General features: G+C 28.5%; 3 protein-coding genes across 3 annotated transcripts; all 3 read right to left on the bottom strand.

The window, feature by feature from the left end:
* LOC124935759 lies at nucleotides 1-2,343 on the bottom strand. The gene is made up of 7 exons (XM_047476183.1): nucleotides 2,061-2,343; nucleotides 1,839-1,961; nucleotides 1,431-1,628; nucleotides 1,102-1,355; nucleotides 792-996; nucleotides 392-706; nucleotides 1-310 (listed from the first exon to the last, which is right to left on the bottom strand). The coding sequence occupies exons 1-7, from the start codon at nucleotides 2,337-2,339 to the stop codon at nucleotides 17-19; spliced, it is 1,668 nt and encodes a 555-aa protein (XP_047332139.1). The 5' UTR covers nucleotides 2,340-2,343; the 3' UTR covers nucleotides 1-16.
* Nucleotides 2,344-2,394: 51 nt separating this feature from the next.
* LOC124934988 (uncharacterized protein C1683.06c) lies at nucleotides 2,395-3,796 on the bottom strand. Its single transcript, XM_047475462.1, has 6 exons — nucleotides 3,608-3,796; nucleotides 3,353-3,532; nucleotides 3,152-3,262; nucleotides 2,729-3,070; nucleotides 2,468-2,647; nucleotides 2,395-2,409 (listed from the first exon to the last, which is right to left on the bottom strand). Exons 1-6 carry the CDS (start codon nucleotides 3,794-3,796, stop codon nucleotides 2,395-2,397), a joined length of 1,017 nt encoding a protein of 338 aa, XP_047331418.1.
* Nucleotides 3,797-11,804: 8,008 nt separating this feature from the next.
* On the bottom strand, nucleotides 11,805-13,605 carry LOC124936117 (NADH dehydrogenase [ubiquinone] 1 alpha subcomplex subunit 8-B-like). The gene is made up of 2 exons (XM_047476581.1): nucleotides 13,330-13,605; nucleotides 11,805-12,075 (listed from the first exon to the last, which is right to left on the bottom strand). The coding sequence occupies exons 1-2, from the start codon at nucleotides 13,515-13,517 to the stop codon at nucleotides 11,943-11,945; spliced, it is 321 nt and encodes a 106-aa protein (XP_047332537.1). The 5' UTR covers nucleotides 13,518-13,605; the 3' UTR covers nucleotides 11,805-11,942.
* Nucleotides 13,606-21,496: the final 7,891 nt, after the last annotated feature.

Raw genomic sequence — 21,496 nt, 5'->3', positions numbered from 1 at the left:
TTAACCGATTGTAGGTTCACTTGGGTGGTTTGCTCCAAGTTTGTTTCTGTTCCTCAAAACTTCCAACAACTGCCGATTGTTGTCTGTCGGCTAGCCGAGCCACAAAATGATCATAGCATGCAATTGAATCCACATTTTCCAAAATTCTAACCATTTTTCCCATATTAGCATCAGTAATAATTGTCTGCCCATCTTCAGATTCTAATCCCATTGCCACTACTACAACAGACTTCTCTATAAATTCTAAATTTAATTGAGACCTGTCGCCAGCCATTACTACTGCACCTAATATTTCACCTAAAAACATGCCCTGCAGAAGAACATAAACAAATGCCAATTATTTATTGTATACAAACTAGTGTAACTAACCAATGAATGGATATCAACTTACCACATGTTGATATCTGTGTTTCTTTTGTTGCAGCTTGTATAGACGAGACAGTAATCTTTTAGCTAGAAAAGCTTCAGGTGTCTTCTTGTTGATACGAAGCCTTTCTAGAATCACGGGGAATTCACTGAGTTTACGCTGGACACTCAATGGGATAAGTGTGATGTTAAGACCAGATTCGAAAACTGTTTTCGCAGCCATGGGATCAAGAAACATGTTGAATTCTGCAAATTTGTTTGCGGGAATTGTAAAGATATTGCCATTTTCTGTATTTTTATTATCACCACTTCTTATGTGTCCACCATTTATAAAGACCTCCTGCATCACATCCAGAACCATCAAGACTTTTTATATAATTTTTTCAATCAAACTAATAGAAATGAACTTGTATTAATTAGTGTACCTGAATAAGTGTGTTTGCATTTTTGTCATTAATGATTATCTTAGCTAGATTTGTCAATGGACCATTAGTCAGTATGGTAACTTTTGATCCTGAATCAAGATTTTTTGATACAGAATCCCACACTTCCAAGGCTAATGGCTGCCTAAGTTCAGGATGATCAGTATCCCGAGGAGCTCCATATTTTACTGAGTTCTCAGAAGTGTACCTGAAACCGAAACCAAAACCAAAAGAAAAAAATGATAATGGTGAAATGCTTTTGTCGTTTTTTTACCCAAACAACCTTTAAATGCAATTTACAAGGACAGTTTACCTCCGTGGGCTTCTTGGTAAATCACGAGCTAACCCATAAAAGGTGTCTGAGTCGAGGAATCCACCATTACCATTAGGGATAGCTTGAGTGTACTTGCAATCACCAACAGCCGAGAAAAGAGAGTCAGACTGGTTCATTGGAAGTACATCTCCTAGACCAACAGGAATGTCATCGCGACCCATCATGTGTAGTAAATCATAGATGACATCTATGGTTGCTGCATTTGCCCAGCCAGTAGCAGACACAAGTATAGCCTAGGTACAAAAAAATGTATTAAAAAACAAAATAGATATCATCAAAAGATGAAACAGAAATGGGATTCTAATTACCTTAAGGTTTATAACCTCTACAGGTTGTTTAAGGAGATAAAATAGAGCAAGGAAATCTCCAGCACTCATATCCATGTCAAAGACCACATTTTTACCTAGTTTTATCCCTTTAAAATCAGGTGTATACAGAGTTTCCTTATAGTAAGGAAACTGATTCGTGAAATTGAACCTCCCAGTGTTTTCGGTTTTATTAAGAACCTGGAAACAAATAAAGCATTAAAATATGGGAATACCATGATAAACTAATTATATGCTGAAAAAATAACACTATCATATCATTAAATAAATAAGGATAGAAGTTCATTTTGCTTACTTACTTATCTTGTGACTAGTTCAATTTTCTTGTAATTTCTATTTTAAGAAGTTTAGTAATGAAGTTCTTTCCAATTAAAAATAATATAAACTTACGGCCAAGATGCTATAGAAGAATTCTCTGTTTATGGGGTCAGTGGGATCCTTATCTGGTTTTGCTCTTGTAGCAACACGAACAGACACGGACTCAGGTCCACTAATTTCCTTAGTGTAGCCATCCTGAGTAGAACATAAGAATTTTGTCAGAAGAAAAAAATTGTGATGGTTAATGGAATATTGTTAATCTAGCTAGACAACATTAAAACTAATTAATTTTACCTGACATCTACCTTTCCCATCCTTGACAATGCAGAAAGGGTCACGAAGTCCGGTTTGAACATGACCACTATGAACTCCATTTTCTGTCAAGTTAAACTTTGGAGACTTGCGGCCATCAAACATAGGATTTGAACCATCAGATATTCCATAAGGTTTGTTTGATGTAACTACGGTTATATTCATGAACTCCATTTCCGCAAAGTCATTCACCCCTGTTGGATTATACGAGGAGTTACTCATGATTTTAGTAGCTACACCCGCAGTGAATGAGTCCCACATAAAATAGGTCTGCATGCAAATAAATGCAAAGATGTTTACATGAATCGTTGTTTAACTATGGAGAACAACACTAAAAAAACAGACAGCTGCAATGTTTTGTCTCTATAATATACATGGTACATACATACCGTGTAGAATTGGTCATCAAACCAAGTATCGCGAGTAATTTTCATGGATTTGAAGCAGTATTGTGCCTCGTATGTATAGTACTGAATGTTCCCAAGTGCGTCGAAAAACTCCTCAGTTATAGGAATGGTGTTTGTTGCATCAAGAGGAACCAATGTCACAGGAATTCCTGAATGGATTACCTAAAATAGCAAAACAAAAGTCATTTGAATGTGTTTAATTAATTATTAGGTATTGTTGAGAATGAGAAATTAATCCAACACCTGGTATGCAGCAAAAGGATCTCCAAATATGTTGAATTCTGCATACGGGTTGCTAGTGTAATCAGTGAACAGATTACCACGATCACCACATTCTTGAGGCTGGAAAGAAGATGTAGTGGTGTTTTCTTTTCGAAAACAATCTGTTGGGTTCTTAGACCTCACACCACCACCCATGACATAAATGTGTTGAATGTTCTTCTTAAGATGAGGATTAGTCATAAGAAAAATGGCTAAATTCGTGTGTGTTCCGATAGTGATAACACTAATAGGACCGGAAGATATCGTGTCAATCATAACTTGTTGAGAAGTAGGTTGTCTAAGAGGAGAATATCTCCTGCTCCCCTAATAAGTAATGAGAATATCAATCATCAAGAAACTTCAGCTTGACTTTTTCATTTGATCATACATAACATAGATACATACCTGTGGAAGAAAACTTTTCCTCAAACCATAATTTGAACTAACATCTAATCGTCCTCCCTGACCTGCATGAATTGTTTGTCTATATCTACAATAACCAGAAGTGCCAATCCCCTGATGAATTAATTGAATCATTCATAATTAATAATGATATTAACTAACTGGTGGTAGTTTATATACAAAATAAATGATCAAAAAGTTAACCTGTTCAATTAGTGGAAGATATCCTCCAACATTTGGTTGTATGATTCCATCTTCGTCTATTCCTCCTTCACCTCCCATTCCAACAACAATGTCATCGCGGTTCATCATGTAAAGGACATCGTAAACTTGATTTACAGCATGACCAGCATCGGTCCATGCATTTGTGTTAATAGTTATAGCCTGCAAAATAATCAATGTTACTACTTACTTTACTTATTACTTAACTTACTGTTATTTTATTTATGATTAATTAACCTGCAATTCAATCTCTGATCGGTTAAGCTTCAATAGGTATAAGATAGCAAACAAATCGTCAGTGTCAACATCCGTATCAAGCAGAATCCGGTGAGGCAAACCGTCGGAAAATATTGAAACAACTCCGAGCAGTGTTATAACAAAGATCAACAACGAGGATCTAAGCGTCCAAATTGTCTCCGCTTCCATCACACCAACTTAAATACTTCAAATTCAGTCGAGTTTTCTCCAATCGCCTGCAATAATGTTTACTACTATTATCAATACTTTATTCAGATAGTAGCGTAACGTTAATATAAAACGGAGGTGAATACAAAGTAGATTTCTAATGCATAAATAAATAAATAAATATATTCACGACCGCAGCATATTCTATATCACATGCATGTTCTTTATCTGAATTAGTAATTAATAGTAAAGAACTCAACTAACCCCAATAAAAAAAAAGAAATTTTTTACAGCTGAATTTAGTAATATATATATATATATATATATAATAGTTTAACAAATCAATTTTAATCACATATACTAGTGACATAATAAATTTTCATATATATCTCTACTGCATTAACGATAACTCATTAACTATCAACCGAAGACATATGTAACAAATTATCAAATCAACTATTACATAATTATTTTTCACTTTTGTCACAATTTCAACATCTTTATTGTATCATATTTTTCAAATCATTATAACAACTAAACTTGTATTATTGATCCAACATATTATTTTCAAAAATTATAATAAAAATTTCTTACCAATTATCCCAATCGATGAGGAAGACTGCTTCTTTAATTATTTATGCTCTTCTTATCTCAACTGAGAAGAAGGTTGCTTCTTTAAATAATAACATGATTTAATTAGCATGTAGGACATGTGTTTGAAAATCGAACACATGTACTACATGCATTGCATTATTTGACTTATATTTAACTATAAAAGTAACAGGTGCATGAATTAAAAGTGAAATTGGCATGCTTAAATTAAAGGTGAAATTGGCATTATATATAAATAGAATATAAATATACTTTTGCAGATAAAATAGAATATAAACATACTTTTGCAGATAACAAGATGAGATGCTTGGGATAACTAAAATTTTATCTAAAACAGAAAATTCAACTCAATGTGAAACTTTAAAAAAATTTAAAACCTCATCAAGAGAACATCTTATGCTTTCAAGTAGAGTATTCCTTAAATAACTATCACCATTAATTATACAAATTCATGAAATTCTCAAAATTTGAAAAAATATATATATAATTTCCTCTCAACTATATCATTTATATGTTTTTTTTCAAGTTATTTCTTAGAAAAAATAAAAATGTAAGTTTTCGGTGTTAATAGTCAAATTTTAGGTGCTATAGTAACGGAAAATAAAATCATTATATATTTATTTCTAAATTTTAAAAAATTATATTTAAATTATAATTTTTATATGTGCTTTTATTAGATATTATAAAATTTCAAAATTATGAATATTGTTCAAATATATCACTTATATGTTTTTTTCAAGCTATTTCTTAAAAAAGGTTTATTTATTTTTTTTTTGTTAATAGTCAAATTTAAACTCTAACTAAACCAAAACGATTACATTTTTTTACATTTAATAGTTAATTATTATGAAAATCTTTTGATTTTTATAATTTGTTGTATTTGGATTTTCTTATATAGTGAATATTATGCTAAAATAAATTTAAATATATTAATAAATATAATTATTTGATCAGAAAAATAATAGAAGAAAAATAAGCAAATTAACTTTTTTTAGTTGTTTTTTCATATTTTATTCCTTATATAGTAAATTATGTAACTGTGAAACAATCCTTTTTTATTTTCCTTTTTATTTTTTTCCCACAAAGTATAGATATAGATAATTTCAATTTATTTTATTTTTAATAAAAAAAATTTAAAAAAATTAAAAAATTATTATAATTATAAGAGACTAAATACTTAATAAATCTCATTATTAGTCTAAATTATTTAAATAAAATAATATATAATTAACTTATGAATTATTAAATTAAATAAATAGTACTCATAGCCTAAAATAATAAAACTTCTCTTAAGATATAATAATTTTTAATAAATAATTAATTCTCATTAAATTATATATAAAAAATTAACTAATAAATAATAATAAATAATAATATCTATAAAATCAAAATAAACCATTAATGATTCAGATATCAAATTGTATAAACAATTTACAAAAATAACATTTTAATAAAAAAATAAACAACGATCATGTAGTTTGTTGACTCCAAAGACGAATTCATTTGAGTTTCTCAACAATGATTATGAAAGTAGAGTAAGCTGAATAAACCAATGAAGTGGAGTCAAAAACATCTCTATTAAATATTTAGGTTACAGTTAAAATTGTCTTGAATCAAGGGTTTGGTAAACAACGTTTAAAAACGTCTTACCATTAGATCACTTATATATATAAATGACTGAAACAGTGAAAAACTTATATAAGTAATTTAAGGATATTACTAAGAGGCATCCACATGAAATACCAGTTTTAGTAATTCTTTATTTTAAAAAAATATAACTTCAAATTCGATTATTTCCTCTTCTTAGCAAGGGTAATTGACTCGATAAATGATTACCAACACAATTAAAAAGTATGAGCAATAAATGACTCATCAACGATTGTAAGTATTATTCGGATTATATAAATCTACAACAAAAAAAAAATCGCTGAATTAAAACACAACGCCAACTCAAATATGAGTGATGAAAAGAAAAACAATACACTTTTGATGTTAAAATAATCAACCGATGAAAAAAATAAAAAATAAAATAAATGAACTTTTCAACTTCTCTTAAATTTTGTTAAAACTTTAAAAAAAAAATATTCTATTGTAGACATTATTTAATAACAACTCAAAAAATATTGTGCGGTGAAAACTTAAAATATATATATAATCAAATCCAGCAACTTATTTATTTAATAAAATAATAAAATTTTAGTTAAATTTATTAGATATATAAAGGTATAATTTAATAATTCAAGATGAAAAATAACAAATTTTTTGTTTATAAGTTTAAATCTAATTAAAAATAAATTTTTTTAACTAAAGGACATTTTGTTTTTATGTTTTTCTACATTGGAATGGGCATCCCAATTTTTAAGGGGAAAATATATATAACTAAAAAAAATTATATTCAAATATGAATTTTCTTATTCACTTGGCTACTTTTTGGTAAGAGGTGTAAGAATGTAGATATAGTATAAATTCAAAATGTTGTTACATGATTACATTCAAATGATTATTTAAGTATAATTTATACCTTCAATCAAGTATAATTTAGTAATTACTTTTACTAGTTACAAGCATGCATAAATTTTAATATTTATCTTTTATATTTTAGTTTTATAAAATTATTAGATGTTTAATTTCTTTATTATATTGTAAAATATAATAATATAAAATTATAACTAAATACTTATTTATATTTAATTATGTTTAATGTTCTAATTTAAATAATAATAATAAATAAATATGTAATTACTTATTTTATTTGATTTTTTATTTTTTATATATTTTATTTATCTCTGAACGAAAAAAATATATTTTTTAATTATAAAAAATGAAATGTGAAAATTTTATATATAGTTAAATATAATAATTATTTAAAAAAACTAATAATGTTAATTAAAAAATAATATTCATATATAAAATTAATTTATAAAATAAAATTGTATTTATAATTATTTATATACAAAATTAATTTATAAAGTTATTAATAATTATATTTATAAATAATTATATAAATTAGTGATATTATTATTAATTAATACAACTTATATTTATATAATTTATTTTTAAAACTAATTTATAATTATATCATTCTAATTTCAAATATTATATTATAAAAACAATTAATATTTTTATATATACAAATATTTAAAATAATACATAAATTTAAAAAATAAAATAAATATTAAAAAAAATAATAATACAAACTACCTATAAGATAAATATTAAAATAAAAATTATATAAATATAAAGATAAAATAGTGTTTTTAAATTTTGTACTACTTTTTTATATCACCAACCAAACACAAAATAATAAAACCTATATAATTTATACATATTTTATACTTCATATCAAACACTAATAACCTATATAATTTATACCTCGTAATACCTCTTTACAATTTATACTTATATAGTAATAACTCCTTACAATTTATACTTATATAACTAATATCACGTATCAAACGCTACCTTAATATAAATATGTTGGGTTTTGCAACAACAAAACTATGGATCTTCTTCGAAATCAAACCTGTAACAAATTAGTTTCCAAATCGTCTATGACGACAAACAGATTACGAAGACTGAAATAGCACAAAGCAATAAACGACAACACAATTCAAAGAAGTGATTACAATATACGTGGTTCGGTCAAAATAGACCTACGTCCACGGGAGGGATAAGTTTCACTAAATCAAAGAAATGTCAATAGTAGAAACTTACATGCCCTGCTCTCAAATGAAAGAAGTGATTACACTAGGAATGATTGAACTACTCCACAATCAAAAGCTCCTCCAATCTTTCTCTCTAGATCAGCCAAAGAACAAGAAGAAGAAGGAAACCAGAAAACCCTAGATCTGTAATTCACTCTCTCTCAACCTTACTGTGTTATGAGAAAATACCCCCAAAAAAATATTTATACTCTAACCCGTTTTAATAACAGAAAACCCTGACCCATTTACCCAGAATTTAATAAACCCGCCCGCAATGGCAAGGAACACCTCAACAATTCTCCCCCTTCCGAGCCATGGGAGAATGTTGCTATAAGCATTCATTATCGTGACGCTTCTGCCAGAACCATTCCGGCTTTGGCACAACATATCTCATACTTGCCTCTTGGCAAACCCTTTGTCATCATATCTAACACGTTCTCATCTGTATGCACTTTCTCCAAGTATAACTCCTTCTTCTCGAGCACTTCACGGATCCAATGGTACTTTCTTTGGATGTGTTTTGAACGTGAATGGAAACTTGGATTCTTGCTCACATGTATAGCACTTTGTGAATCACTAAACACCACAAACCTGTCTTGTGCAATGCTTATTTTTTTCAACAATTGTTTCATCCATCTCATTTCCTTACAACATTTAGTAATGGCAATATATTCAGCTTCTGTAGTAGACAAAGCAACACATTTCTGTAGACGAGACTGTCATGATACAACTCCTCCTCCAAAGGTAAACAAATACCCTAAAGTTGATCTCATAGTGTCAATATCACCACTCATATCTGAATCAGAAAACCCTTCAACATGTGGCTTTCCAGTACCATAACACAAAGCGTATTTGGAAGTCCCTCGAAGATATTTCATTAGCCACTTAACCGCTTCCCAATGTGTCTTACCGGGATTTGAAAGGAAACGACTAAGTACTCCAACCGCATGAGCTATATTCGGTCTTGTACAGACCATTGCATACATCAGACTGCCTATTGCTGAAGCATATGGAACACTGCACATTTCTTGTTTTTCCTCTTTATCTTTGAGAGACACTGTCTTGTTTATTTTCAAGTGTGTAACCAATGGACAAGCAACTGGCTTTGCCTTGTCCATACAGAATCGTTTTAAAATTTTCTCAATATATCTCTCTTGAGACAACCATAGCCTATATAAATTATGAGAAACTATGGTTGTCAAAGATATAAAACCTATAAAATCCTAAACCTCAAATCAAAGAAATAATAAAACATATATAATTTATACATATTTTATATACTTCACATCAAACATTAATAACCTATATAATTTATACCTCGTAATACCTCTTTACAATTTATACTTATATAGTAATACGTTCTTACAATTTATACTTATATAACTAATATCACGTATCAAACGTTACCTTAGATAAATATAATATTTTATTCATTTATAATAGGCTAGTTGTGATAATCAAACTAGTCCTTGTTGGTATTCCCGTTGAACGGGCTACAGATCTAAAATATTTTAAAATAAGAAGAGTTCTAGGCGGATTTTTAACACATTAGGATTTTCGGATAAGAATTGTTTGATATGATTTTTTTTAATTAATTTAAATAAAATATTCTTACATCATCAATCATTATGTTTGCATTTGAAAAATAATATTTTATTACAGTTAAATTTAAAAATAATCAAAATAGTTTTATTATGATTGAACTTTTTATAGTGTAAAATTATATGAAGAATTTTTATTTTTGTATCATACTATGAAAATTAAATGATTGATTTTGTTTGTTTTTCAAAAAAAAATCATAATTATAAATTTATTTTATTATTAATAACTTTTTCGAACGAGTTAATCAAATCATCTCCTAACGTAATTAAATCGATTTAAACCAAATTAAAAATTAATAACTAAATAAATAATCGTTTATGAAATAGTTAAATCTAACTCAATAGTTTTGTTATCCTTAAACAAACTTGTCTTAATTAAAATTTCAAAAAGATACAAAATTTAATTATAATTTATAAATAATATAAATAAATACTTCTTATAATAATTAAAATTTATAAATTATATAGGTTTTATTATTTCTTTGATTTGAGGTTTAGGGTTTTATAGATTTCATATCTTTTACAACCATAGTTTCTCAATATAGTTTCTCAACGATGATCGTGAAAGTAGAGTAAGTTAAACAAACCAATGAACCAATGAAGTGGAGTCAAAAACATCTCTATTATTATTTTAACTTTACTTATATCGATTGATACGAATAACATAAGTTTATGTGTTATATCATTTATTGAGGTATGAATCTCTCTACAATAATTTAACAAAATAAAATATAAATAATTTATTTTTTAATTAAATTTAAATTTTAAATAATTCAACCCAACTAATTTAAATTAAAGCATGTTGGGTAAGTTTTAGATTTTATAATAAGTTTGATTTTCATTTAAAATGTTTTAAATGAAAGTGAGGAAGTGAGAAAGTGATAGTCATAAATATAAGATTATGTTATTTTTTTATATTAAAAAAATGTTTTAAATATTTTTTAAAAATTAATGTAACACATTTTTTTCAATAATTTATCTACTTAGTTTACCAACAAAAATACTTTTATTTTTATTTAAGTATAAAAATATATTATAATAATTCAACAAACTCAAATAATTTATATTTTTATTGAAGAAAAGTCTTTTTTTTTTTTTCATTCATAAATAAAATATAAAAGAGATTTATTAATTATAAAATGAGACATTTTTATTGGGTATAAAACTTTTGAAAAGCAAAATCTTAATTTTAAGTCAACCCCAAATCCTTCTCCCACTATAAGGATTCCATTTTGACACGTGGCATCACAAAAAACACATGTAAAAGGTTAAAAGCATTTATTGACTTCTCATTAAAAAAACACATATTTAACATACAAATGCAATTACAATATTATACAGCAAAATTAGTAACAAGTACGTGAAGGAATATTCATATACTTGACAATTAATTATCATATATTTTTTGACTGGATCACTGGACATTTAAAAACAAACTTACTATTAAGGGGCTAAATATTTATCCTCATTAAATCTACTTTAAATAATATATTTATTCACTATAAAATTGAGTTCTTATTGTAAATAATCATGAGGCCGCCTATTTATTAAAAATTTGAATGACATGGGACAAAACTAAGTGCCCATTTGAAGGGTGACTTCAAATTTGTATGATATTTTTTTTATTTTAGAAAATATTTTAACCCATATTTTATTTTCGATTGTTTCAATTGTAATTGTAATTCATTTAATAACCCGATCTTTTTTGAATCATTTTGTCTTGATTTCACATTTTTGTGTGGGAGACGTAGAATTTCTTTTTAGTATGATTTATGGGTAGGTGTCGCTCTTTCTCTTTGACATACGACCCCCACACATGGTAGTTAACTATTGGATCAATAATTCTTGGGATTTACTTTTTTCGTGTTAGAATATTGACTATATATTGATTGTCCCATCCCATCGAGATTCGTGATGCTCAATTCAATATCACAAATGCGTACAATTTCTATTTGATCCCCTTACAAAGGTGTTAGTAGTGACTTTTTAAATAATGCTACTACTTTTAGAAATAAAGAATCCCTAAACTTTAGTTAAATGTGTGCAAATAACCAACTAAAGTTTTAAAAGAGACAACCATCAAAGAAATAGCATCACAAAAACCATAATTGGACAATACAATAATATTTAGGCATTGCAATCTCTTTCATACAAAGGGAACTTTAAACAAAAGAACTGATGCATTCCCAAGAATCAATCTTGCTTATTTTAATTTATTATGGGCTGAAATTTTGCTGCAACTAATAACACTTATGGAAAAGGGCAAGCTTTCTCAAATTCCTTCTGCTCTTTACGACAAAAATCAAACTCGTTTGTGTGGTAATGCATACAACCAGAATAAGCGTCCATCTCCTTTGTGCACCTCTCATGCAAATCCTTCAGCCTATAAATATATATCAATTGTTTGTCAAATAAGAAAATATACAATTGTGTATTGAAATGGTAACAAGAGTTTATGTATCTTAAACCAACAATTAGGGGACTGTGTCTTATAGTCCATATACCCATTTGGAAACACAAGATATCTCAAATGAGATCATGTTTGGAAAAACACCTAGTGAGATGCAGATTCAAATTTTTTTAGCAATTTCTCATTTGGAGATGACTTCATATACAGACTCAGAAACAAAAAGTGTTTCCAAATGGGCATTTCCGAAAACCAGGGTTCAATTATAACACATGCATTCCAGATACACAAATAGTGTCATAAATAATGGGTTAATCCCAACTCAGCTTCGCCCTTCAAAATGTCTTTCTTTGGGTGGAACCCATTACATATACCAAGTCTTAATACTTTGACAGAGTCTATACTAGTTACTAAACCTCTAATAATACAAATAGTGTCAATACCAAGTCTAGAACATGTTCACTAAACAACCCAATTATCAAGGACACATGATATGTATTCCCCTAAAACAAGACCGAATATTATTGTCAATTGCAAGCTAGAAGCTCGCTAAAAATGGTATGCAAGTATTAATAGCTTTGACTAGCTTCAACACATGTGCCCTGTTTTTATTGTTATTAGCATCCAACTCGATAAGACTCTCCAATACTAGCAAAAAAGAAGAAGAAAATGCAACACCTTAATTAAAAGCTCTTCTATAGAAACTATTCTATAACCCAACAACTAAGATTTTATGCATACCCTAGTTTAGTCCTTAGACATGTCTAAAAAAAAATTACACAATTTGTGATTGAATGGTTATCCTCAGGCAGAGCATTAAGTAACAGTTATTGCATTGCCCAGAAAACCCATTCTATGATTCATTCATTATAATGGATCACTTGCCAATTACAATGTATGATTTTTCGTAAAATAGATCCTTCATATAATCAAAGCTATAAATTCCATCTAAGACAACCACATCAATCAATAGAAGCATAGGATAAAGAGTTTTTCACCACATCAATCAAGGTGCTACAAAGGCAAAACCCTTCCCCCTATGCCCAAAATTTACACCATTTCTTCATTTGATAGCTATTGATATAGGTAAGAACAATAACAGTTATAAGGAACTAGAATCAAGAAGTTTCCTTTAATTGTTAATCCACTCAATGAGTTGCTAAAATCACTTGAATTTCTGAAGAAACAAATATAATTGCAGGAAATGTAGATGAAGAATTCTAGACTTACAGTCCAAAGACACATCGCGTTACTTGCTTCCCTTTGTCGAGACATTTTTCAGGATTTGGATCGTCTTTCTTGCACTTGATGAATGCAACGTTCTCGTTCCTGCATCTGCTCGCTATGTGATTTGCCGACGCCATCAAGACCGAAGACGTTGGGATCGGATCACTTGTGACATCGACGGTGCTCGCCATTATCCAACTTGATCGATCGAAACCCTAAAACGGATGAAACGCCTAAATAAAATATGAGCAGATTCAATCATATAATACTAAAGAAGTTCCCTTTACATTCAGATGTCTGAAAAAATCAAGAATTTAACTAGGGCAGATGTAAATTTACATTTAGTTTGACATCAAAAGAATGATGAGTTTATTTATTTATTTAATAAATATATATAAATATGCAAAATGTTATAAAATTTTAAAATCTAAATTATTTATAAACTTTTAAAACCTAAAACAGTAAATTTAAATAGTAAGATATGTATGAATAATATATTTTTTTAAATGATATCTCATTATATTTATATTCAAATAAAATACCTAACAAAACAAATATTAAAGAAAAGACATATTGAGAAATTCTCATTATACAAACTTTGTGTAAATATCAATCCCATCATTACATGTTTTGAATGAGTTTTATAATAATAAAATTGTTTGACAAAATAGAATGAATTATTTGAGATTTATGTAAGATATATTATTAAAATATATTTTTATTTAAAATTTAATAAAAATATTTTAATTAATAAATTATATAATTTATCTATTTTAATAATATTATTATATATATTGAAAAAAAATTAAACGATGAGTATTTAAGTTAATAATAATAATGGTCAAATTACTCCACCAATGTAGCCCAGTAAGAGTTGGCTTTTAAGAGACCAAAATGTCACAGTTCAATTCTACCTGAAAACCTTTTGAGTTTAAGAAAATAACATAATTGTGAGGTGTCATGTTACTCCTCATTTAATTCCCAAAATAATAGTCACAAATTTTGTTTAAAAAAATTATTCATTTCATATTTTTTTTATACCAAAACCATTAAACATTAATAATTTTTAATAAATTAATTTTAAAATATGTAGGTAGTATTAGATATTTTGATAAATGATATAGGCATGGTTCTTTTTAGGTTTTAAAAAAAAAACAACTAAAATCAATTTTTTAATAATCACTTTACAACAATCACATCATACATTTCATTAACCAAAATACTAAAATACATTTATTTTAAATTATTATTTTTTATTTTATTCATATATATCAATACTCTTTAAGTCTTTTTACCAAAAATAATTAACACTTCTTCAAAATTATCGTCAATCATTATTTTTTTCTCTTTCTAGATTTGTAAAAAAATATCAATCCAAACAAGGCTATAGTGAAAATAATGATTGAAAATAATACCATTATAATGTATTTCATACCGAACATAATTGTGATCAAGTTGAACAAGAAGGTTAAGAAAAAAATATTTTTTTCAGGATATTTTATAAACATTTTTTTTATTTCACAATATTTTTTTAAGTGAAAATTAAACTCATAAAATTCATGGACAACTATTGTCACTAAAATATCACACCATTAAACTTGTCAAACTAACTTAATTGTACTGTTGAATTAATAATTTTTTATATGATAAATTTTAAAGTAGAGTTTAGTTAAACTTGTTGGAATAATAATAAGAATGATTAAAATTGACTGATCTTAATTTGGATGCGTGAGTGAAAATGAGCACGCCTGTATGTGTCAAATTCTAGGTCGGTTTGAATAACCTTTTCTAATTTAATTTTCTAACCAATAAATTAAACATATAATAACCTTAATAATGTTAGAATTAATAAATTATATATATATACAATTTTAATTATATTATAATAAAATAATAAATATTTATTATATATTTTACAAATACAAATATATATTTAAATAATTAATAATATAAAAATTAAATATCTTTAACTTAAATAAAATACATAATTAAGAATTAATAAATTTTAATAATAAAAAATAATTTAATTATAATGTTTATTATATATTTTACAAATAAAAATAAAAATATTTAAATAATTAATAAAATATAGTTTCATATATTTAATGAAATAATTTTAAATATTTTCTAAAAAATAAAATAAAATAATTAATAATATAAAAAGTTAAATATCTTTAACTTAAATATGAAGTGTTTAATTGATTGAATATATATTTTTATAGTCCATTCTAGTTTAAATATTTAATTTTTAACCTTGATAATATAATAATTAATAAATTTTAATAATAAAAAATAAATTTAATTATATTAAAATAATATGTTTATTATATATTTAAAAAATATAAATACACATATTTAAATAATTAATAATATATGAAGTTAAATTAACAATTCCAATAAATCCGATATATATATATGAAAAGATATTGATATGAATAAACAATAAGAATTTATCCCCTTTAACTCTCTCTTATTCTTTATCTTGTGTGTTTGTAACACGTTATCAACCGCTAATGGACTTTGAAATACCATCAAAAATGAAAACACCACTTTCGACCAAGATAAGGCCAAAGTAATGTTTTTCTTCGTCGTCATATTCACGAAGGTTTAAAAATTGAGTATCTCAATGTGAAAGATCTCTTGGACCTATGGAACAATTTGAAATAAAGGTACAATCATTTGTAAACGATCATTCTTCCGAAATCTTTGCATAATTTGAATGGCTACATTTGCGCCTTCAAGACTTTAAATAGGCGAGTGATATAATTCGACGTTATTTCGAATTACTTCTTAACTCAAACTATGTGGAGAAACTATTTCTGACGGAGACATGTTAGAGAAGACATTCTTCACTTTTCATGCTTCGAATGTGTTCCTGTAACAACAATATCGTGCAAAAGGATTTGAGAAGTATTCTGAATTGATATCATGTCTATTATTGGCCAAATATAATAATGAGCTTTTGATGAAAAATCATAAGGCCCGTCCAACTGGATCGACCCCATTTCCTGAAGTGAATGTGACATTATATAATTATAGAGGACAACATTGTGGTCGTGACCGTAGTCATTTTTCAGGCCGTGCCCGCGGAAATGGTCGTGGACGTGGTGGTGGTGGTCGACACTATATCCGCAACAAAGAGAAACATAATGATAAAAAAGACAAAATCAATAAGACCTTGGAAAACATATACTATCGTTGCGGCATGAAAGGTCATTGGACACGTACCTGTCGTACACCGAAGTATTTTATCGATCTTTATCAAGCATCGCTAATAAAAAGGAACCATCGAGACCAACTCGACTTTGGTCTCGTTAATTTCTCCCAGTTTGATGTAGTCGACTTTCTTGTCGAGCATGAAAATATGAATGAGGTCATTTGATATTTTTGTTTTCTTTATAATGTTTAATAAAATTTTATAAAATAAAATTTATAACCAAAGCATATATTTAGTTTGATGTTGCGTTTGTATTATTATTATTTTTCATTATTAATTCTTAATATTTTATTTTATTTAATGAAAAAATGAAGGTTTTTGAAAGCGAAAACTCAATGAATAAAAAATGCAGTTGTTTCGTAGACAGTGCCTTCACACATACCATTTTGAAGAGCAAGATTTTTTTTTTATTTACTTTTTTGGTGATGAAGGAGACATATGTGAATACGATATCGGGTAGTTCAAAAATTATTGAAGGCTCCGGAAGAGAAAATATTATATTACCTAGATGAACAAACATTTGTATTGATAATGCCATTGTATTCGTTAAAGTCTCAAAAAACTTGTCGAGTTTTAAAGATATCCACTGAAATTGATATCACATTAAGACTTTAAATGAAAGCAATAAAGAATATATTGATCTATCACAAGTATCATCTCGGGTAATAAAAAACATTTCTTAGAAAAATTTCTCACAATTTCCTCTAGATTATATATCACAAACATAAGTGTTGGCGAAGTACATGTCGTTACAAATCAAAAGTTTGTCGATCAAAATAATTTTATCATATGGCATGATAAATTGAGACAAACTGGAGCTATTATGATGCGAAGAATATTTAATCATTAATGTGGACAATCACTGAAAAACCAAAATATTTTTTTTCTACCTAATAAATTTTCTTGTACTGCTTGTTCACAAGAGAAGTTAATAATAAGGTCATCACCATTTAAAATTAGGGTTGAACCCTTGAATTTTTTAGAAAAAATAAAAGGTGATATATGTGAGCATATTCATCCACCATGTGGACCATTCAGATATTTAATGGTATTAATTGATGCATTAACAAGATGGTCACATGTGTATTTATTATCAACTCGTAATCAAGTGTTTACGAGATTGTTTGCTTAAATTATCAAATTATTAGCTCACCTCCCGGACTATTTAATTAAATTTATTTATCTTGATAATGCTGAAGAATTTACCTCCCAAACTTTTAATAATTATTGTATGTGAATTGGGATAAGTGTTGAACATCTAATAATACATGTTCACACACAAAATAGCCTTGCAGAGTCATTGATAAAACATCTTCAACTAATTGCAAGACCATCGCTTATGAAAACGAACTTCCGATACAAGCTTGGGAACATGATATTTTACACGCGGAACCATTAATTAGTATAAGACCTACACATTATAATGAGGTCTCCCTTTATAAATGGTTTAGGGTCAGGAACCAAATATTTCTAATTTAAGAATTTTTGGATGTGAGTTATATGTGCCAATTACTCCACCACAACGCACAAAGATGAGACCTCAAAAGAGATTATTGATATATGTTTGATATGAATCACCGTCTATAATTAAATATCTTGAACCATTGACATGTGACTTATTCACAACATTGTTTGTTGATTGTCATTTCATTGAAATGATATTTCCAACATTTAAAGGGAAAAATAAGTAGTTGGAAAAAGAAATAATTCGGCGTGAGCTATGATTAGCTCATTATGATCCTTATACAAAGCAATCTGAACATTAAGTTCAGAAAATCATTCACTTGTAAAATTTAGCAAATCAATTGCTAAATGCTTTTACTGACCCTAAAAAGTTACGAAATCTTATATTCCAGCTGCAAATTCTCCAATTAGGATTGATGTCCCCGAAGAACAACCTATTACTACTAACGAGCCTAAAATGCAAGTGAAGCGTGGTAGACCAGTCGATTCCAAAGATATAAATCCTTGAAAAAGAAAAGAAATAAATGATCAAATTGAGGAAACAATTACTACAGAAGAGTATCTAATCATTGAAAAAATGATTCCGGAGGAATCATAGGTACCTGGAAATAAAGAGGTCTCTATAAACTATGTTTTAATTGGAAAAAGTTGAAATCGACGTCGATAAAATTTTTACATATGCTATATCATGCAATATTGTTAATGAAGACGATGATCTTGAACCAAAGTCTGTAGAAGAATGCAAACAGAGAAATGATTGGCCAAACTTGAAAGATGCGATTGAGGCTAAATTAAAATCATTCATAAAGCATAAAGTTTTTGGACTAATCAATATTTACTAAAATGATAGTTCTTTTATAATCAATTTATGATGACCACTTTGTATGAAATTTTTTACAACCAATATCATCTTAGTTATTTTAAACCTTCTTATTTTATTCAATATTATTAAAGTTATACACAACTAGATTTTTGTTTATTTATATATATATAAATAAATAATTCATATCACAAACCAAATTTATAATTTAAGTCAATTTATCATTTTTTTTATTTTTAGTTGAAAAAAATAAAAGTATAGGGAGGGTGAAAATATATATATATATATATATTTTTTTTTAGTCAAAATTCAAGTAGTTCCCTCTTCAAAATTGGGAAATTTGATGAAATGGCCCTCATAAGAGGTCTAATTTCAAAAAAGGCTCACGGTTGATAAAGTTGTCAAAAAGGGCCTTTTTGCCATGTGAAAAATCTGTAATATCCCTCGCGCGCCTGTTTTACCGCTCAATTACGAGAAATGTATTTCTCGCATTTGGTATTTCTCGTATTTGGTGCTCAATTACGAGAAATATATTTCTCGCATTTAGTATTTCTCGCATTTGGTATTTCTCGCATTTGGTATTCTCGCATTTGGTATATCTGAGTATATATTGAGATTCATACATTTGTAAAATATTTGAAAACGGCTAGGGTTTCATATCGATCTACAATAGACTACGAAAAAAGACGATTGAAGAATCTACTGCGATTCTACAAGGAGTAGAAATAGAGAAATGAAACCCATGGTGGGAATGGTGGTTTCAAACAAGATGCAAAAATCAGTAATGGTGGTTGTAGACAGGCTCTTTCATCACAAACTCTACAATCGTTACATCAAGCGCACCTCCAAATTCAAGGCTCACGACGAGCAGAATCAGTGTAACATATATGTTCTTCAGTTAAGAACTATATATTTATTATTTTCTTTTATAGTTTTCCAAATTTGAAAATGCCAAGGCGGCTGTAACTTTGAATGGGCAGTGTTGATCCACTATGTTTATGTTTATGCTTAGGTTTAGGATACTTTGGTAAATTTATTGTTTGACTTAAAACTGCAGAAATCTGAAAAATCTTTGTCTTGATGGAACACTTGCACCTGAGTTAGGAAAAGCTAACTTACCTTAAATCTATGTGAGAATCCAAATATGCAATCTATATCTGATTGGATTTCATGTTTGTTGTTGAATATCCTTTTTCATATTTATGTGCTTTAACTTTCTGAAGCAATTTACGCAATAACTCTTTGTGGGGAAGAGTTTTAGAAGAGATTGAGAAACTTAAAGAGTTAGAAGTGTTGGATTTAGGCTACAATAATTTCAGTGGATCTTTGCCAATTAATCTTGGCAACAATTTGTAGTTCTTGCACGGATGCTAGTTGCACTAGCAGTTCTGGTTCCTGGTAAATCTCATCGATATAGAATTACAACAGAAACCCGATACTTTTTTTCTCTCTTATTATATGATCTGACTCTAATGAGTTGGTTTTCTTGTAGGATCCCAAAACGGAAACTATTGCAGACAAATGCCGACCACCATAAGAGGAAGCCCAAATTATCACCATCACCTTCACCATCTTTACATTCGACTTCACCCTCACCCTCACCTTCAACATATTTGCATTCGGCTTCACCCTCACCGTCTCCAATCCAATCACATATATCTTTGTCACCAAGCCCATCACCATCACCATTCTTCTCCATCTAAATCATTTGTTCCATCACCTTCTCCTATATTGACACCAATTTCACGACCAGAAACTCATTTACCTCCACTAAGCCATCATTCTTGGCCACCTTCTCCAAATATGATTCCCCACAATCACTCCAAACACATGTACCGTGCGATGATCTGGTCTGGAGTAGGAGGGTCTTTTTTCTTTGTGACTTCCGCTCTTGGCATTTTCTTTTGTCGACGAAATAAGGTAGTAATGGTGGGACCTTGGGCTACTGGGTTGAGTGGTCAGCTAAGAAAAGTATTTGTCACTGGTTAGTAATTCAAGATTTTATATCTTCTTGATACGTAAATTTAGCAATATTTTATCCCTTTCCAATTACCGGACCTGCATTTCAGGTGTTCCAAAGCTGTAGAGATCGGAACTGGTAACTGCTTGCGAAGATTTCAGTAATATAATCGATTCATTATCAGACGGAACAGATTATAAAGGGACTCTTTCAAGTGGAGTAAAGATAGCTGTTATTTCTACAGCAATGAAGTCTGCTGAAGATTGGTCTAAATCATTAGAGGGTCAATTCAGAAAGAAGGTATGGAGAATAAGTTAAGCTATTTCCTATTTTAGTGACTTTTTCATCATTGTGTTTACTTTTGATGTCGTTCATATTGCGACACTTTCGCGGGTAAACCATAAGAACTTTGTGAATCTGATTGGTTTTTGTGAAGAAGAGCAGCCTTTCACAAGAATGATGGTCTTCGAATATGCTCCAAACGGAACACTTTTTGAGCACCTGCACAGTAAGTTTCATCAGTTACTGATGGTCTTCGAATAGGCAATGGATTATCTAAATATATATTCTGTTGTTTTCTGAGCTAACATCTCAGTATTTAATCTAGGTTTCATTAGTTACTGATCATGTTAGGGTGCAAGACTTAGGTGCCAAAACAGCTGATTTTGATGATGACGATGGTGGTGGTCTGGTGAGTTATGAAAGTGGT

Source organism: Impatiens glandulifera, chromosome 4, assembly GCF_907164915.1.
Source record: "Impatiens glandulifera chromosome 4, dImpGla2.1, whole genome shotgun sequence".
Lineage (NCBI taxonomy): Eukaryota > Viridiplantae > Streptophyta > Magnoliopsida > Ericales > Balsaminaceae > Impatiens > Impatiens glandulifera.
Note: the sequence above shows the minus strand (reverse complement) of the source record. Positions and strands in the feature narration are given on the sequence as shown.